At 36.7% G+C, this 20095-nt stretch overlaps 1 protein-coding gene and 1 pseudogene across 1 annotated transcript; both read left to right on the top strand.

Annotated features, from left to right (window-relative positions):
• Positions 1-2958: 2958 nt before the first annotated feature.
• LOC116145130 lies at positions 2959-7830 on the top strand (annotated as a pseudogene).
• Positions 7831-13390: 5560 nt separating this feature from the next.
• LOC116145272 (putative pentatricopeptide repeat-containing protein At3g01580) lies at positions 13391-16465 on the top strand. The gene has a single exon (XM_031430712.1). The coding sequence runs from the start codon at positions 13429-13431 to the stop codon at positions 15565-15567; it is 2139 nt and encodes a 712-aa protein (XP_031286572.1). The 5' UTR covers positions 13391-13428; the 3' UTR covers positions 15568-16465.
• The last annotated feature ends 3630 nt before the right edge of the window (positions 16466-20095 follow it).

The following is a 20095-nucleotide window of genomic DNA, read 5'->3' as shown; positions in this document are numbered from 1 at the left end:
CTTTATTTATAAACAAACTACAATCTTTATTAACAACATCCGCTCAAATCAATCTATTTATAAACAAAAGGGAAAAATTCTTCATCATGGTGCAGGGGGTGGAGGTTGACTAGAGGATGAGGAGGCTGTTGAGAAGTTCTTCATCATGTTGAAAATCTCTGTCATGCGGTCTCCAATGATGTCAACTGTTTCTTCAATTCTTGATGCAAACATGTTGAAATCACTTTGCAGTTCTTGCATTTGCCTCTCACTACGTAAAAAACGCTCTTCTTGAAACTTTTTCATCCGCTCAAATCTGCTTTCTATTTCCTGTAAGTATGAGAAGCCATATCTTCTACATTCTCAGATGGTCAAGGTTCAGTACCCGTTCTTCTTCTTTTGCGCACATAGACTTGTCCTTCAGTAACCCCTTCTGGAATACTGACCCTTTCTGGAATACTGACACCTTCTTGAACCATTGCATCTCCCTCCATTTCATCCCTAATAAGATACCATTGTCCTGCCACATTCTTTTTAATCAAACCCACTCTATTCAATGTCACATCCCCCAACACATTAGTTGTAGAAAACGTAATCTTATTTGTTGCATCATTAGGGGTAATCTCAATATTCAACTTCTCACATATTAACGTAACCAGCATCCCCCAATATATTTCTCCTTTCTCTGCAGGGATCTCTCCCAACTTCTTAATCAATAACTTTGCTGAATTAACTTACCTCCTTGCTACTGCTGCTTCCATGAGCATTAAATCCTTAACCGTCATATTTCCATTTGTCTCTTTCCTACCATTAAATGTGAAAGTCAGGTATCTGTGAAATACTCTCATAGCAGGATTCTTTAACTTTGTAGATTTACACCTATGTGGATGGTAAGTCCCTATCCCGGAAACATCAATCCAAGCTTGTTTGGAATCCCAGGTTCTGGATACGTTTTCCAAACCTTCACAATCAAATCCTATCCAGGTTGTTAAATCTTGTGGTGTCACTACAAAGTTCTGATTCTTTAATCTAAAGAACATTGTATACGCCTGAAACTCATCACTATCTATCTCTGCAACTTCCAAACTACCAAAAAACTCATTTATCAAATGCTTATATCCATCATATCTCATACTGACCAAACGCCCCCATTTCAAATTATTAATCCAACCATTTATTTCATCACCTAAACCTAAACTTGTTAGAAGTCCTAAATCCAAACTTCTTCCAAGGCAAATACCTCTCTTCGACACGTCCTCGTATTGTTTTTTATGTCACAAGTCTCGAAATTGAATAGCAGATGACGATGTCCCTTCATGAGGAATGGTTGTATTTTTTACCCTCACCATTTTCTGCTTTCTTCTAAAACCAGTATACATAAAAAAGTCGTTATCATAATCTGCCAAACCTAAACCAACATACAAATATCACTAACTTCTGTCATACAGATAGATCAAAGGGTATGACTATAAGATAAGTCAGTAAAGAAATCAATAAATTGGAGAGAGAAAAAAAAACTGAGCAAATAAAATTTCAGAAAGACTAATCTGTCAAATGCTATTCTAATATGAACCAAAACATTGTTACAATATAGCATCTGTTCAGAATTGTTTACAAAGATGCTTTCTGTTCAACAAATCAAAAAACAGATACAAAGAAACACATTGGTTATTGTAGTTGAAAACACATCTCAAAGGTACACATTGGTTATTGTAGTTGAAAACACATCTCAAAGGTACAAAAATTCCTTCTCCAAGTACTATTCTTAAATTCAGGAAACACTTAAGATATTTTCTATGCTATTGAAAACAGTTTGGGATAACACATAAATCATTTCTTTTACTGTTAGACTTTTTGCAATATGGTCCTACACTTTTCATATAATTTCATTTTGGTCTTTGCTGATGTGGACTGATGTGGTCATATAGTTGTGTCTCTTGAGCAGTTGTGTTTGATGGAAAGACAACTGCATATAAGAAGGAGACTTTACAGGTCCCCATGTGATGCAATTTTTATTTTAGTTTCAAAACCATCACTCTAAAATTGCAGTCAGTGGAAGATTCTGTAATTTTGAAGGAGCAAGAAGATCAAACAACAATTGCTATGGCTGGAGGTTTGTCATTTACTTCCGCATATATTCCATGGAGATTTTATATTGAAATTGATTGTATTATCACTTTTATATGAATATTGGAATATGAATGTATTTTACATTTGGTATCAAAGCATTATTTGAATCTCTGCCTAGCATGAAGTTGTTTGTTGCAAATCTGAAAAAGGACGAAGTAAGCATCAATTGAATGGTGTTATCAGTTGTAGTCCTGGTGAGTATTACAAACGTCATAGGTAACAAATGGGATTTGAGTGCCATGATACGTTACGTCACAGAACGTGAAGAGGAGAGATGAATTCATGTGACATTGGTGCATGTTCTGGTTCCGGGAAGGAGAGATTGTAAGGTCCATAAATACCTTGAAAAAATAACCTGTTGCCGAAACAGATTGTAGAGTTAGATGAGTGCGCTTGAATGTGAATGCCAAATGTAAAATTAATCGTTGAAGCTTGATATCAACTGATCTTACAAGTCCCGAACAAGAAAAAGATATTTCAAGGTTAACCGAACGATACACGCTTATTGAAAAGCGACTAGTGAAGTTAATGATTGGCTGGGATTAAACCGTTAAAAATTTTCATCCATGTTCAGTTGAGGCCGAGGTAGTAATTTGACGTTTCTCTACCAAAGATTGTAGTCAACTACATTGAAAAAGTGAGAAAGCCACGACTTGGAGTTGGAGATGCTTCGCAGTACTTGAGTATTTTAGGAAAATCAAAAAGAGAATCAAATTCTGGTACCCATGATTGATGTCAGATGAGAGAGTCATTACAAATGTTTATGGTTTGATGCTAGATGTATGCGCATTTTAGTATTTGTGTGAGGTTATACCTTTGACACAACGTGATCGACGACCAAGTATGACAATGACCCGTTGCTGCTTTGTGGGGGTTGAATCATCATTGGACATTCGCATTTGTTGTTTGGTGGTTAATTCTCATGAGGACACTGAGACTATTGTATGCCTATTTCATTCTTGGGGCTTGAATGCTGTATGTTGCTCCTAATTGAATAATCACTGATCAAGGATAAGCCATGTAAAAACAAATGTAATTGAGTATGTTTTCCTTGGTAACAAGACCATAGGTGGGTTGTGTGGCCATATAATGAAGAACTGCCGAAAGTTAGAGAGGGTATAAGGCAATGAAGACTATAAAAGTTTAAGTCAAAATGTGTTGTGTATGAGTCCTTTAACGCGTGAGAGTTCAAAAGCATGGAAACCAATTTGTTAATGTGTCACACCGTTCACGAGAATGCATGGTTATATTGGGATTGTACAAAGAAAGAGTAACGATGGTCCTGCATTTCTTAAAGATACTTTTTGGGCAGTATGTCTATTCTCTAACTAGTGAAAGTATACAGCATTTTTTGATGGGTATGTAAATTTCCAAAACACTTTGAAAAAACAATTGTGGAATCCATATGATAATGCATTGCGAGCTAAGTGGAAAAAGAAGTAGGGCTGATTTAGATCTTTCAAACTCTTGGATACCATGCGAGAAAACTATTAAAACTGAATTACCTACCCCTTGAGAAACAATTTCAAAGTGCATACCACTCAAAGTTTAAAGAGTTTTCAGAAAGATTGTGTGAAGATTTATTGTGAGTATCATTTGCTAAAAAAATGTGATTCATACGAGGTACAAGTTTTGGAATGATTTGGTTTGGATAGTATGTCGCGTGGTCCGTATCGGTATACTTTGAAGAATGTCGTGTATTATTCGTTGTATTGTCATTTGTTTGAGTTCAGGTGCGGATTTTAGCAACATCCATTATGGGGTGTGATTCATAAAAGGTTCCACATATGTCCGAAAAAGTCATTTTCGGCGTTGGAGGAAAAATGTTGAACATTGTCTACGAAAATTAGGTCACTTATATAATAGGTGGACACCAACATTGAAGGACACGTTTTGATAAGTTGTCTAATTTAATGCGCAGGAGTCGGATATACATCAACAATGACGGAACGATATATAATCTGATGACGGATTTATGATTTAGATAGGAAAACGTTTGAGCAAAATGGAGTGAGGAGGTTTGTAACAAAGTACACTCTCTTCCCAATCGGTTTCTAGTCAATAGGGGACAGTCTCCTCCTGAAAAGGTACTATCTAAGTATAGTCCACAGCGCTCGTAGCAAATGTCCTCCTCCATGTATGAATGAAGTAATCGAAGATTGAAGAAATTGTACGTAGGGTTAAAAAGAGAAAAATTACAAAACAAAAATGGGTAGACTTATACATATTTGAGTATTTTTTTTGATAAGTATTACTTATTTAAGTTTAGTAAGCAATTCGACTTGATTATTTAATGTGTTATGATACTTTTTAGAAAGGATCATCAGTCAACAGCAACAGAAACAACTTTCTTTCCATGTACTTCCTTGCGCGATGCATAAACCAAGTGCTGTTGAATGATGTTTGTTACTACACCCGGTATGTGTTATGTATCTTGTATAATTGTATGCCTTAATTTTTCTATAACGTGTGCGAATTGTGGTTGTATAACATGCCAGATGTCCACGTTGGTGCCGTTCCACAATCTCGCAGACAACAGTAATTTCTATAGCTGGACATGGTTTTGTAAATGAAAATGTCTCGTGTGGAGATGTTTGATATTTTTTGCCAGTTGAAGCATATAGAATGTATTGGTAGAAATTTTTTCATGCTTTAGTTAATTCTACCGAAATCAAGCTGATTGTAGCTTATTCAGTTGTTTTATTTTAGTATTTTCGTCATTGGTTTAAGGGTAAGTGATTCATGATAATGACGTTAAGTAACTTATTATAAATGTTTTTCAGTTAATTATGTCCCCTTGCAACTCCTGTGTACTGGCATTTGGATATGCTTTTCTTGGAGATTGTGAATTTTTATGTCTTTCGGTATGTCTAAATTACAATACATATACATTGAAAAGGAGTGTTGACATTGTACAACAAAAGACAAATCTTATTTATAACCAAAAAAAATTTATTTATACGCAAACATTAGAACATCAGTTTTATCGAACCTACATATACATTAATTTATTTATTTTTGTAAGATGAATATATTAGCTTTATAAGAGGGACTGTTCTTCTATTTTTTTCTTTTTTAAATTGATCGAGACGATCCTTGTACTTGGGTATGGTAGCAATAGCATTACTTTAAATGGGTTGATTAACATAAATACATCAATGTTTATGTGTAGCCCTTGCAGTTAATAATTAATAGAATACTAATTTTACCCAACGTATTTAGTAGTTAATAAAGATTTTAATGTTTAAAGTCTCAACAAAAATTGTCTTATTTGATTTAACTCTAGAACGACTTATAAATAATTAATGATTTGTTTATATTAATATGGAGAAGCCGAAAATTTGAGCTTTTCCTGTAAACTCTTTTTTTAATAGCTTTGTTGCTATTTTACAAATTTGACTCGTTCCTCCCTTATTGATTACAACCCTTTTTGGTAATTCAAGAGTAAGAATTTCTCTTACAGGCCCCCGCAAATAAGGGACGCCCATCCTTAACCAAAATATGAAAATTTAAAAAAAAAAAAAAACTTTGGGGATGCCCGTCCACAAATTGTGGATTGCCGTCCCTTACTTTTGGACGGGTGTTCGTAGGAAATGGATGCCCGTCCATTATTTTGGTTTTTAAAAACTAAAGAAAAAATTTGGAAGACCATCCATAAATTGTGGACAACCGTCCCTTACTTTTGGACAGACGTCCGTAAGGAATGGATGCCTGTCCATTACTTACGTTTTTTAAAATAAAAGAAAAAATTTGGACAGCCATCCATAACTTGTGGACGGCCGTCCCTTAAGTGTGGACGGGCGTCCGTAAGTAATGGACGCCCGTCCACTATGTATGGATGGCCGTCTATAAGGGTTGGACGGCCGTCCAACCCTTATGGATGGTCTTTCACACTTTAATGAAATGTTTTTTAAATAATTTTTTTTTTATTTGCGAAATAACACTAGCTTCTCCAATACGCTTCTCCACAAACTAGCGCCAAAATTCTTCGAGCGAAAGAAAACTAGTGCCAAAATTCTTCGCCGCCTTCTGCTTCATCGTTGCCGTCTGTTCTTGGCGTCTGCGTTGCGTCTGCATTTCTCAGCCATTTCTTCCTGAACAACCATTTTTTCCTCATTTTCCAGCTACCGTGACAAGAACAAAAGTATAAACTTTTCATCAAACATTTTTTTACAGTGGAAAGAGAGATAAGAAGATCAAAATTTGTCCAGATTAGAAAGATTTATTGAGGTTGTTAACCGATTTTTATTTAACTTATGTATTTATTTAGTTTTGTATTATATTTTAGATTGAATATATGTTACAATAGAAAAACACTGATACAGGATATTTGTTGGTGATTGTTATGAATCAGATTCGTGAATTCGTGAACACGAACAGTAGTATTGATTTTGCATTAAATTACAGAATATGGAAGAGTCCAGTTTGCCTCATTTCAATGATGTTGAGGTAAATTATGCTCGAAACCTTAACTTTTTCGTTAACATGATTTTAAATTTATTGTATCGTATTGTTTCTTTTGATGTGTTGTATTAGTACATTCTAATTTTGTCTATTATAAAACTATTAAATGATCAGGAAAATGAACGTGATGAATTAGAAGATATGGGATGTGCAGAGGAAGAAGTNAGTTCTTGACCATGCCTCAAAGTTGGGAATCACTCTAGACATACAAGAAGTGTTTCAGCGTTTCACGTTCGACAATATTTGCCAATTGGTTTTAGGATTTGATCCGACTTCCCTTTGTGTTGGATTCCCTAAAGTTGAGTATGAACAAGCGTATAACGTGCTGGAGGAGGGAAGTTTTTGCAGGCAAATCGTGCCAGTGAGTTATTGGAAGCTAAAAAATGGCTTCAAATTGGAGAAGAGAAGAAGTTTAGTAGAGCTTGGAGAGTTTTGGATACATACTTGTATGGGTGCATTTCGCTGAAGAAAGAAATATTGAACCGGAGAAAAGCCAAGAAGGAGGAGGAAGAGTTTGATTTATTGACAGCCTTTATGAAAGAAGCAGAAGAAGTGATACAAGATGGATTAAACAGCGGAAATTGTTTGAGAATAACTGATGAATTTTTAAGAGACGTAGCATTTAATCTGATAGGAGCTGGACGAGACACCGTAAGTTCACGCCTCACTTGGTTTTTCTGGCTTGTTGCCAGACACCCGTCAGTCGAATCAAGAATCCTTGAAGAAATAAAAGCGAATGTAGGAAAAGATGGGGAAGAAGAGAGAATTTGGGGAAAAAATGAGTTGAACAAATTTGTTTATCTGCATGCAGCAGCGTGCGAAACATTGAGACTCTACCCACCGGTACCAATCAATCACAAAACTGCAGCCCAATCGGACACTCTTCCAAGCGGTCATCGTGTGAATCGAAGCGAAAGGATATTGCTTTCATATTACTCAATGGCAAGGATGGAAGAAAGATGGGGCAAAGATTGTTCAGAATTCAAGCCAGAAAGGTGGATTTCAAAGAGAGAAGATGAAGATCAATGTATTGTTCACATACCGTCTTACAAGTTCACGGCGTTTCACGCTGGACCAAGAAATTGTTTGGGAAAGGAACAAAGTTTCATTCAAATAAAAATGGTTGCGATTGTGATAATCAAGAATTACCATGTACGAATTGTGGAAGGTCATCCTGTTTCACCAAGTGATTCGATTGTTCTTCATATGAAGCATGGACTAAAGGTTCGGATCTCCAAGAGACAAAGCAAATATTAAACCCGACCCGAGCCCACCACACTCACCCGTGTTACCTTTACGTGAAAAATCAATCAAATAACAAAAATGTAAGATTTATGTTGATTTAAAAGAATAAAAAACTTCAATTAAGTTCCAATAATATGCTGCCTTGTTAATTAAGTAAAATTACATATCTAGACAAAACAAATATATTATATATTATTTACTGCCATTCTAGGTATTCAAATATAAAATTGGTGATAAATTAAAAAAAAATAAATAATAATTAAAAATCTTCACAAATAATTATGAAATCTACACGTAGTTTTTGCCGTTAGTAATTCCAACATTAATCTTATTAAACCTACTTGAAAATTATGAATTAAATTAATTTATAAATATATTCCAACATTAATTTTATGTTATTTAAGTCTCATTAAATCTCTTTATAAGCTTTTTTATTAAATAAAATTTATGAAATAATTAATTTATAAATATATTCCAAAAACAACCTTCCACTTAACATACTTATCATAACGTTCCTCTATTTTTGGCACACAAATGAAAAGCTTAGGTAATTAGAAATTAATCTTTTATATTTCAATACTAATTATTTCATAGACGGTATTAATTAATATTAATATATATTACCATAAGGTTTTCTACCTATATATATATATTTTTTAAATTGAGCCATGACACCTTGTACTTGTTACGTCCATATTTTATGGACGGCCGTTCATTTGCAAAATATTTATTAATATGTTACGTGGTTGCGTCTACTCAGTTGACACGTCATTTGATGCAAAATTTTAGTATAGGTCTTCGGTGTCCATACCATTATTGAATTCACTGTAATTAGCCTTTAATGTTAGGAATTAGAACATTAATTAATCTTATTAGATCTACTTATACTTCAAGCATTATTCTATATGCAACCCAAAAATGGAATTAGGGCTATAATCAAGCCAAGTCGAGTATTGAGAAGCTCAAGCTCGACTCGACTGAAATAGTCGAAGCTCAAGCTCGACTCGAGTTGAGTCGAGTGCGAGCGACTCGACTTGTTTACAGACCTATATGAAATAATATTAAGTATTATTCCATAAGATATATTTTCAAATAAATTCAGTTGACTATCATGAATAACATAAATGCATTAAACCTTTGCGATGAGTAATTAGAACATCAGTTTTATCGAACCTACATATACATTAATTTATTTATTTTTGTAAGATGAATATATTAGCTTTATAAGAGGGACTGTTCTTCTATTTTTTTCTTTTTTAAATTGATCGAGACGATCCTTGTACTTGGGTATGGTAGCAATAGCATTACTTTAAATGGGTTGATTAACATAAATACATCAATGTTTATGTGTAGCCCTTGCAGTTAATAATTAATAGAATACTAATTTTACCCAACGTATTTAGTAGTTAATAAAGATTTTAATGTTTAAAGTCTCAAAAAAATTTGTGTTATTTGATTTAACTCTAGAAGAACTTATAAATAATTAATGATTTGTTTATATTAATATGGAGAAGCCGAAAATTTGAGCTTTTCCTATAAACTCTTTTTTTAATAGCTTTGTTGCTATTTTACAAATTTAACTCGTTCCTCCCTTATTGTTTAGAACCCTTTTTGGTAATTCAAGAGTAAGAATTTCTCTTACATTTTTCTAGCCTAAAAACTAAGAATTGTTTTCATAGAAGTTCTATTTTTATAAAATTACTTCTACAAAATGACCTTTAAAAGTTGTTGGCTTTTTTTTTTTTGGGTAAAATTAAAGATAAATTGAATAAAAACCTAATTTTAGAAGTCTAATAATAATAGTTGTGCCCACCATGGTTCAAATTGCTGTTGCTTGAAAGCAGCAAGTTCTCTATAAAAGAAAAATATTAGCCAGACTTTCGATCACCATCATAAACACGATACAACTTCAATGGCCATTACANGGCCAACGGGTTGGCCGTTGGCAACAGCCAACCCGCCGGGTTGCGGTCCTCTTGCAGAGAGGACAAAATAGCAACCCGCGGGCCGCCGGGTTGCCATTTTGCAACCCAGCCCGCCCGGGGGTTGCTGGCGGATTGAACCCTCTTCATTACGGGCCGGGTTAGGGTTGACCTGCCTAACCCGGCCCATTTTTTCCACCTCTATTTACTAAATCTCTGTCAACTGCACGCTTTGAGACCTTAAGAGCAAAGCTAACAGTGACTGTTTATCTCTTACAAGCTGATATTCTAGATATTCCTTCTGCTGATGACTGTTCAGACAACAACTTGGAAGCTGCTCCTACAGACCCAAAGCAGAATTAAAACACCTGCAGACTCAAAGTAGTTTTGCAGGCTTAAAGCATAATGAATTTGTAGACTACTCTGTTCTTTACTTAAAGCAGAGTTAAAGCCAAGCTGTTGGTTGATGTTTTGGCTGCTATTCTTTAGTTTTGAATGCATTGTTGAAAGTTGCTCCTACAGCATTCTGCTCTTGTAGTATCAAGTCCAGATTGCTTGGTTCCAGTTTTACTTGCTTGGTTTTCTGCAGAATCAAAGACCAGCTGTTTGGTTGATGTTTTGGTTGCTGTTTTTTTTTTTTAGTTTTGAATGCCTTGTTGCAAGCTGCTCCTACAGCATTCTGCTCTTGCAGTATCAAGTTCAGATTGCTTGATTCCAGTTTTACTTGCTTGGTTTTCTGCAGAATTAAAATCCAGCCTTGTTTAAGATCCAGCCTTGTTTGGTCTCATTTTGCTTGGTTGAGTTTAGTTTTGCTTAGGCTATCTGTATCTTCTTAAGGTTGCTTCAGCTACGAGTTGATTTAGTTTTTATTTGGTTGATATAAGTTGAAAGCTGCTCCTACAGGATTGTGTTCAGTTTATTTTGGTTGGTTTAAAGAGCTGAATTAAAAGCTGCTTATGCACTATGGGTATTTGTTGAGCTATTCTGTTCTTGTTTAAAGATCAGTTGGGAATTTCTAGATCACTTGAGGTTGCTTCAGCCACAAATTGCTCAGTTCCATTGAAGAATATTGTTCATCATCCAAGTTCAGTTTACTGCAGGATATTAGCAAGAGATGGTGTAGTTCAAAGCTGTTCTGTTTACAGAAGGATGTTAGGGTAGTGTAGTTCAGAGCAGTCCAGTTTAAGGGAGGATGTTAGTAAGAGTTAGCAAAGTTAGTCATGTAGAAGTTCAGCTTAACCCACTGCATTAGTTTGTTACTGAACCTAAGTTAGTTAACTACTGCACTAGTTAGTTACTGTTATGAGCACTATAAAAAGTGCACTTACTGTACAAATAGTAAAAAAAAAAAAGATAATACATGAATTTTTCAGATCTCTTTCTCGTTCTCTCTCTCTATTTTCTTTTTGTTTTCTTCTCTAAACTCTCATGCTATCAGAGCCAGCCCCATTTGAGTTGAGTGATTGACCAGCGGTGGACTGTTAAACTACCTCTATTCATAGGCAAGTGGACCATATGGGCTTGACCATGAGGAGGAGTGTTGGAGATCCCATATCGACTAGACACGCTCAAGCCAATGAGTTTATAAGAATGGATAATTCTCCCATTCAATAAGGCATTTTGGGTGAGGAGTTAGGCCAACTCAAATTCTAATACTGTGAAACATTAAGACTACATGACCCGCCAGTGCCAATCAATCACAAACTGGCGGCGAAAGCAGACTTTCTTCCCAGTGGTCATTTTGTGAAGAGAAATGGAAGGATATTGCTTTCATTTTACACAATGGCGAGAATGGAAGAAATATGGGGGAAAGATTGTTTAGAATTCAAGCCAGAGAGGTGGATTTCGAAGGGAGAATGCATTATTCACGTTCCATCTTTCAAGTTCGTAGCGTTTCACGCTGGACCAAGAAATTGTTTGGGGGAAGGATCAGAGTTCCATTCAAATGAAGATGGCTGCCATTGTTATAATCAAGAACTATCATGTACAAGTGGTGGAAAATCATCCTATTTCGACAAGTGATTCCATTATTCTTCATATGAAGCATGGTTTAAAGGTTCGGATTTCCAAGAGAAAGTCTCGTTGAAGGATCCACTTAAAAGCATAGAAATGATCCATGCAACTAAAATGAAATTAAAATTGAGTTTGATGTATTTGTAATATAATTTTAATTCAATAATGCTACCGATAGAAGACTTATACACCGAATGGCATGTCACACAACCACGTAACATATTAATAAGTACTATGTGAGAGCATCCATGATTGTTGGACGATAATTTAATTTAAATGGACTCCCGTCCATGAGAAAATAACAATGGATGAAAGATCCACTTAAAAGCATAGAAATGATCCATGCAACTAAAATGAAATTAAAACTGAGTTGATGTATTTGTAATATAATTTTAATTCAATAACGTTACGGACACCGAAGACTTATACCGAATGACATGTCACACAGCCACGTAGCATATTAACAAGTATTCCATGAATGAACGACCGTTCGTCAAATATGGACCGGCGTCCATGATTATTGGACGACCGTTCAATTTAAATGAACTCCTGTCCATGAGAAAATAACAATAGACTTTCGTCATATAATATGGACGGGAGTCCATTTACTATGGACGGGCGTCCATTGTTTAAAATAAAAAAATTTTAAAACAAAAATTATGGACGTCCATCCATATATTATATGGATAGGCGTCCGGGTGTCCCTTTTAGATGGACGTCTGTCCATTGTTTAATTTAAAAAATTTTACACACAACATTTGAGTCTCAATCAAGATCCAAAAACTAAATGTTGCTATCCTTCATTAAATTTGTTGTCTATATTCAAAGTAATTGGATAAGTGTCATAAGAATATGGCCAAAATTATACATTGCTTTCATGCTTTTAATTCTTATTAGATCCACCCAATACACTTTTATTGTTGTTACAATTTTGTTGAGACTGTGAAATTTTTTAATTTAACAATGGACGAGGTCTATTGTGATTTTTGTGTAAACTTTTTTAATTTAAACAATGGACGGATGTCCATCCAGTAAGGACGCCCGTCCATTCAGTAGGGACGCCTGTTCATAATATATGGACGGGCGTCCATGATTTTTGTTTTTAAATTTCTTTAATTTAAACTATAGACGGACGTCCATTATTGGTGAACGTCTGTCTATAGTAAATGGACTCCCGTCCATATTATTGTTATTTTCTCATGGACAGGAGTCCATTTAAAATGAACGACCATCCAATAATCACGGACGCCTGTCCATATTTGATGGACGACCGTTCATTCATAGAATATTTATTAATATGCTATGTGGTTGCATGACACGTCATTCGATGTAAAATTTCGGTGTAAGTCTTCGATGTCCGTAACATTATTGGATTCTCTTTAATTTCACGGTCAAAATATATTTTGTCAATTGAATTATTTATTCCTTTTTATTTAATTAAAAAAATTGAGATTAAAATATCCCAATCCTATAAAAATTAATAAAATGAATACAATATAAATATAGTATTAAAATAAGCAGGCAGCCAAGATGGGACTGTTAAAAATGAAAAATAAAAAGAAAAATTAATAGGGTTTGGATTGACATATATGAAGAAACAATACTGAGACAATATATATTTCAAAAATCTTGTCGTTATTTGTTTCCTTAAAAAGTAGAAGTAACAATCTGGAGCATGGAGTCGGGACTTATATTGACAAGGAGGGAACTGTTTGTTAGTTTGTTTAAATCGTGCCACAATGCCAAGTTATTGCTACAATTACATTCTCTAATTCTTAAAACCGGCTTTGCCCATCACAGCTTTTTCGCTACAAAGCTCAATAATCTGTACGCGAATTTCTATTCTATCGATGATGCACGCAAAGTGTTCGATGAAACGCCTCGAAAAACTGTCTACCTCTATAACGCTACGCTTAGGAGTTATTGTAGAGAGAAACGATGGGAGGATACTTTTTATCTCTTCAATAACATGATTTTCAGTACTCGAGAAGAACCTGATAATTTTACTATACCCATTGTCTTAAAGGCGTGTGCAGGTTTGCTTGCGCTTAAGCATGGCAAAATGGTACATGGGTTTGTTGTGAAGAACGCGGGGAATGCGGTTGACATGTTTGTTGGTTCTGGGTTAATTGAGTTCTACTCAAAATGTGGGCAAATGGGTTGTGCTTTGAATGTTTTTAAAGGGTTCTCTGAACCAGATATTGTTTTATGGACTTCAATGGTTACTGGGTATGAACAGAATGGGTTTCCTGAAGAAGCTGTGATGTTTTTTCATCAAATGGTGATGGCTGAGAATCTGAATCCTGATAGGGTGACACTTGTGAGCTTGATTTCTGCTTGTGCACAGTTGATGAGTTTTAAGATTGGGAGGTGTGTGCATGGTTTTGTGATCAGGAAGGGGTTTGATGTTAGTGACTTAAGTTTGTGTAACTCATTGTTGAATTTGTATGCGAAGACGGGTTCTACAAGAAATGCTTTTAATTTGTTTCGGAAGATGCCGGAGAAAGATGTTATATCATGGAGTTCAATGATTTCTTGCTATGCTCAAAATGGTGCTGCTGTTGAAGGCCTAAAGCTTTTCAATGACATGATTGAGAAGAGATTTGAACCCAATGCAGTTACGGTTGTTATTGCTTTACAAGCATGTGCAGCTTCTTGTAATTTAGAAGAGGGCAAGAAGATTCATGAACTGGCTGCTGACAAAGGTTTTGAGTTACAAGCTTCTGTCCCCACAGCTTTAATTGATATGTACATGAAATGCTTTTCGCCTGAGGAAGCTGTTGATGTTTTTCGTAGAATGACAAATAAAGATGTGGTCTCTTGGGTTGCTTTGTTAGGTGGGTATGCTCTAAATGGAATGGCTTACATGTCAATGAAAGTGTTCCGCGACATGCTATCAGATGATACTCAACCTGATGCTATTGCAATGGTGAAGATTCTTGCATCCTGTTCAGAATTAGGAGTTCTTCAGCAAGCTTTCTGCCTTCACGGTTATGTAGTCAGAAAAGGATTTGACAACAACATTTTTGTTGGGGCTTCACTCATAGAGTTGTACTCAAAATCTGGTAGCATAGACAATGCCATAAAAATATTTCAAGGGATAAGTTATAAAGATGATGTTATCTGTAGTGCTATGATTGCTGGTTATGGACTTCATGGGCGAGGAAGAGAAGCATTAAAAGTTTTCCATCAAATGGCCAGGAGTCCTGTAGTTAGGCCTAACAGTGTTACTTTCCTCTCAATTTTATCTGCTTGTAGTCATGCAGGTTTGGTTGAAGAGGGGATTGGGATACTTGATATGATGTTGCATGAATACCGACTGGATCTTGATTCAGAGCACTACGGGATAATGGTTGATCTTCTTGGCCGCAGGGGAGAGTTATCTAAGGCACTGGACATTATTAACCAAATGCCAATTCCAGCGGGGCCCCATGTTTGGGGAGCCTTGCTTGGTGCCTGTAGGATTCATCACAATATCAAGATTGGGGAGGTTGCAGCAAAAAATCTGTTCCACTTAGATCCTAAACATGCTGGGTATTACATCCTGTTATCAAATATATATGCTCTGGATGAGAGATGGGGTAGTGTGGCAAAGCTCAGAGCTGTAATAAAGGAGAAGGGTTTTAAGAAGACTTATGGGAATAGTGTGGTTGAAGTTAAGAATGAGGCCCACAGATTTGTCTCTGATGATAGACTCCACCCAGAGTGCAAGCAGATTTATGAATTACTGAGACAGTTGGAGGTGAAAATGAGAGAGGAGGGTTATGCTCCTGATTCAGAACTTCCGTTTCATGACACAGAAAAGGTTCTATAATTTTGAATTATGTGCATAAACATCTTATATCTACTATGGGAATGACCAATGCTAGCATATACTTCACATCTACCATGGGAATGGCCAAAGCAAAGCTTAAGGCGTAAGCCCGTCCATCAGAAATTTGTTCACTTCTCACGTTGGCCTTTATGAGATATCGCTGAGAAAAGCTTTTATGACTTTCACTTATCGAAGTTCTAGCTTCATGAAATTTTAAGACCATTTGAGTCTTGGATTTGAAAGAATAAAGAGTAGGCGATTCCTTTGACCTACATATGGATGGGTGACGTGGATCAAAATTTGATGTTTCGAAGGTTCGTCATGCTCCATTAAGTGGTTGTTATGTGAAGTCTCCTCCTTATCTTACAGCAACCATGAGGCTGCATGTAAATAATCTGGCAGCCGTTGTTATTGTTGTATGCAAAGAAAGCATTGAGATATTGATGGACTCAACCACCAGTTCACGTGTTGACAGAGGAAGAATAAATTGCACAGAATGTAACCACATAAATAATACTGGAATTAATTGAGAAAAGTTGGTAACACTCGATGTGAGATAACGAAACAGAATAGAAATGTGTTTTACAACACTTGATTACAAATGCTAAAACTGGAAATAAAACAGAAATGAAAATGGACTCTAAGCACTGTTGAACTTCGAGGGTCAGCTCCTCCTAATTTACTTCACTAAGTCTCCATACTCCATCATGCCTACTGTTCCCCTTTTATATTTGCTTCCAAATTCTTTTTGCAACAAATTCAGACTCCCGTCGTTTTCACATTGTGCCAACCAGTTGACTCATAACAAATTCATAACCAATTCCTCACACTTGTCACCCTTTCATTGTGCTAGGCCTCACTTTTTCCTTGCTGCCATCTGTCCCCAGTTGGTTGTGCGAATTTGCCACCTGTCCAGTCTTGCCTTTTCCCTTGTGCTTGGTTCTGACAAACCATTTGGTTACCAGAGGTCCATAAGATATTGATAGATCAAATGAGGTGCAAGTCTACAATAGGAAGGGAAAAGGGCGTAATATAGGATTACAAACTGGTGTGACAGAACAGTATAAGACCGATGGCAATCAACACAAGACAGATGGCAATTTTGGAGAGGGAGAGTACAACATTTTGTTATGTGGGAGTGCTCAAGGAATTACGAAAAGAGAAGAATGTCAGGATACGGGGGATATTGAGAAAAGTGAGGACAAAGGGAAAAGGGAGGAAGCTGGTCCTCGAAGCTCAATTGTGTCTTAGTTTTCTTGAGTCTTTAATTTAATTTTTAGCATTGTATGAGTTAGCCAGTCTATATTTTGCATTCCAAAAGTGTATTACTCACATTCTGATATCAATATACACTATTTTACTTGAATCTTGTTCTGGTTTATTGTTGGATTGTTTGAGTGCGTGAGTTTTAGGGAAGAGTTTTATCAAGTGGTATCAGAGCAGTCACTCACTGGGGTATGGTTAACACGAGAATGGAAAATAAAGTTGATAATGTTGAGAGGGACCTTACCAGGTTGACGGAAATTGTTGCTTCCATGATGGAAATAATGGTTGACATGCAGAATTGGATGCGGCGTAAAAATGAAGAAGATGAAGCTCGTCAGAGAGTAGAAGAAGAAACTTGCCGAAGAACAGAAGAAGAAGCTTTCAAGAGAATAGTGGTGCAAGAAGAAGGTAACCATTCCGGCATAGGAAACCAACGTGAGGGAGGCACTTGTTGGGAAAATGAATCACCACCACCTCCAAACCAGGGAGGTTGTAACCATGACGAAGGGGGGAATCGAAGAGATTGGGGGGGGACGCAATTGGAGAGGATGAAGATTGGAGCTCCCGATTTTTTCTGGCAATGACCCTTACGGCTGGATTCTTCGGGTTGAAAGGTACTTTGCCATCAATTAAGTCGCCGATGAGGACAAAGTCCTCTCCACAAGGTTGTGCATGGAGGGAGAAGCCCATCATTGGTACCAATGGACGGAATCCAGAACTTCAGGGATGATGTGGCCCACGTTTAAGTGGCTTTTCTTCAAAGGTTCAGTGACACGCAGGAAATCTGCCCTCTAGAACTACTCATGTCGACGAGGTAGACAGGGTTAGTGCTGGATTACCGCCGACGATTTGAGGAAATAACAATGATGACGGTGGGAGAAAGGGAAGACGTGCTCTCAACTGCGTTTTTGAACGGGTTAAAACCCGAGATCCGAGCCAAAGTCAAGTTGCAACAACCCGACATATTTGGGCCAACCCAATTCATTAAACCCAAATTTCTATCTTGGCCTAGAACATTGAAGAAAGAAACAGTGTATTGGAAGAGGCACGGGGAGGATTGGGCTGATAAGGAAGATTTGGAGGAAATATTAGTGGCCCACGAACTCACTTAAACCCATTCAGACCTGACGAAAATACTAAAGCCCAAACGCGTCCTACCCAAACCCACTCAATCTATAACCTAAGAAATTCACCCATTAACTCTAATTTTGGTTTCAGACAATTTTCTACCGAAAATGGTTCCAGCTTCACGTCAACTCCAACAGAGACCTTTAGGTCCACGAACTTCTGACGAGATTTTCCTTTCAAGAAGCTGACGGAGTCGGAAATTCAAAGAAAGAGAGAAAAGGGGTTATGCTATAGATGTGATGAAAAATTCTCACCTGGGCATAGGTGTAGATAGAAACAATTTTAGATTGTATTGTTTGAGGGACAAGATGAGGATTCAGAGCAACCCGAGGAAGAGGAAAATGAGGAGATTGCCATTGAACAAAATCAGAACAACGTTGAGTTATCCATCAGTTCGGTGGTGGGGATACATGGGCTAAAAACGATGAAGCTTAAGGGGAGTATTCACGGTAAGGGATTGATTGTGTTAATTGATAGTGGGGCTTCCCACAGTTTTATTGGTTTGGAGGCAGTAGGGAGGTTAGGACTTCCGGTGGTTGCAAACCCATCATTTAGAGTTAGAGTTAGAGATGGTTATCGGGTTATTTGTCAAGGGGAGTGTAAAGTGGTTTCTCTGGAACTACAGGGTATGGTAGTGGTCTAGTATTTTTTCCGTTTGAGATGGGGAGTGCTGATGTAGTGCTCGGGATGGTTTGGTTGGAGGCGTTAGAGGAAATGGTGATTGATTTTAAGAAGCAAACTATGAAATTCAGGTTAGGAAAAAAAAAATGGTGTACCTGTGTGGGGACCCATCCCTAAGCAAAACGATGGTGTCACTAAAGGCCATGATTAAAACCGTACAGAGTGAAGGTTATTGTGTGTTGGTTGAGTTTGGGGAGGCTCAAAAGCAATTTGGAAGTGAAGAGGGAGTTGATGAAACATTAGTAAAGGTGCTGGACAGATTTAGGCAAATGTTTGAGCCCTTGACCAAACTAGCACCCATTAGGACTTAAGACCATTCAATCCAAATAGTTCCAAGAACCCAACCCCCAAACTTACGGCCATATAAGTATATGTACTACCAAAAGAATGAAATAGAGCGCATTGTTAAGGAAATGATAGCCTTAAGGAAATGATAGCCTTGGGGATCATAAAGCCTAGCGTGAGTTAGTTTTCAAGCATGGTATTGCTAGTAAAGAAGAAAGATGGTGGATGGAGATTTTATGTAGACTACAAAACAGTGAATAAAGTCACAGTACTTGATAAGTTTCCGATTCTGGCAATTGATGAATTATTTGATAAGCTTGGAGAGGCGTTAGAGTTCTCCAAATTAGATTTAAAGTCGGGTTATCACCAGATACGAGTCCACCCTGAAGACACCCATAAGACGACATTCAGGACTTATGAATGGCATTATAAGTTCTTGGTCATACCTTTTGGGTTGACAAACGCGCCCTCCACCTTTTAGGCATTAATGAACGAGGTTTTCAAGCCGCACTTGAGAAAATTTATACTTGTCTTTTTTGAAGACATTCTCATCTATAGCAAGGAGATGACTAAGCACTCAGGGCATCTGGCGATCACCCTTCAAATTCTATTGGAACATCAGTTGGTTGTAAATAAGAAAAAAATGTTTGTTTGGGCAACGACAGCTAGAATATTTGGGGCAGACTGAATTTATCCCCTTTTTGCATAGGGACAATGCTTGCTAAACATGATTCCATGTGAAACCTCCTCTATAATTGTCTCAATATATCCTTTTTGAGACAACACCAACAATCCTTGTGATCTATCTCAGAATATTTCAATTTCTATCACATAGGATGCCTCTCCCATAGCTTTCATTTCAAAATTCTTTGAGAGAAAATTCTTGGTTTCATATAATATGCCCAAGTCATTCGCAGCAAGCAAAATATCGTTGACATATAAGACTGAAAATACAAACTTGCTCCCACTGATCTTTTGGTATATACATCAATCAATATGTTTTCCTTAAATCCAAAGATGTTATGGTATCATTAAACTTAAGGTACCATTGTTGAGAAGCTTGTTTAAGTCCATATATTGGCTTCTTAAGGTTACACACCATATGACATTTTCCTTCAACTGAGAAGCCTTCAGGTTGGTCCATATAAACTTCCTCCTCAAGATTTCC

The sequence above is a fragment of the Pistacia vera genome, unplaced genomic scaffold (assembly GCF_008641045.1).
Source record: "Pistacia vera cultivar Batoury unplaced genomic scaffold, PisVer_v2 Contig460, whole genome shotgun sequence".
In the NCBI taxonomy this organism is placed as follows: Eukaryota; Viridiplantae; Streptophyta; class Magnoliopsida; order Sapindales; family Anacardiaceae; genus Pistacia; species Pistacia vera.
The sequence above is the reverse complement of the archived record's forward strand: the minus strand, read 5'-3'. Positions and strand labels throughout refer to the sequence as shown.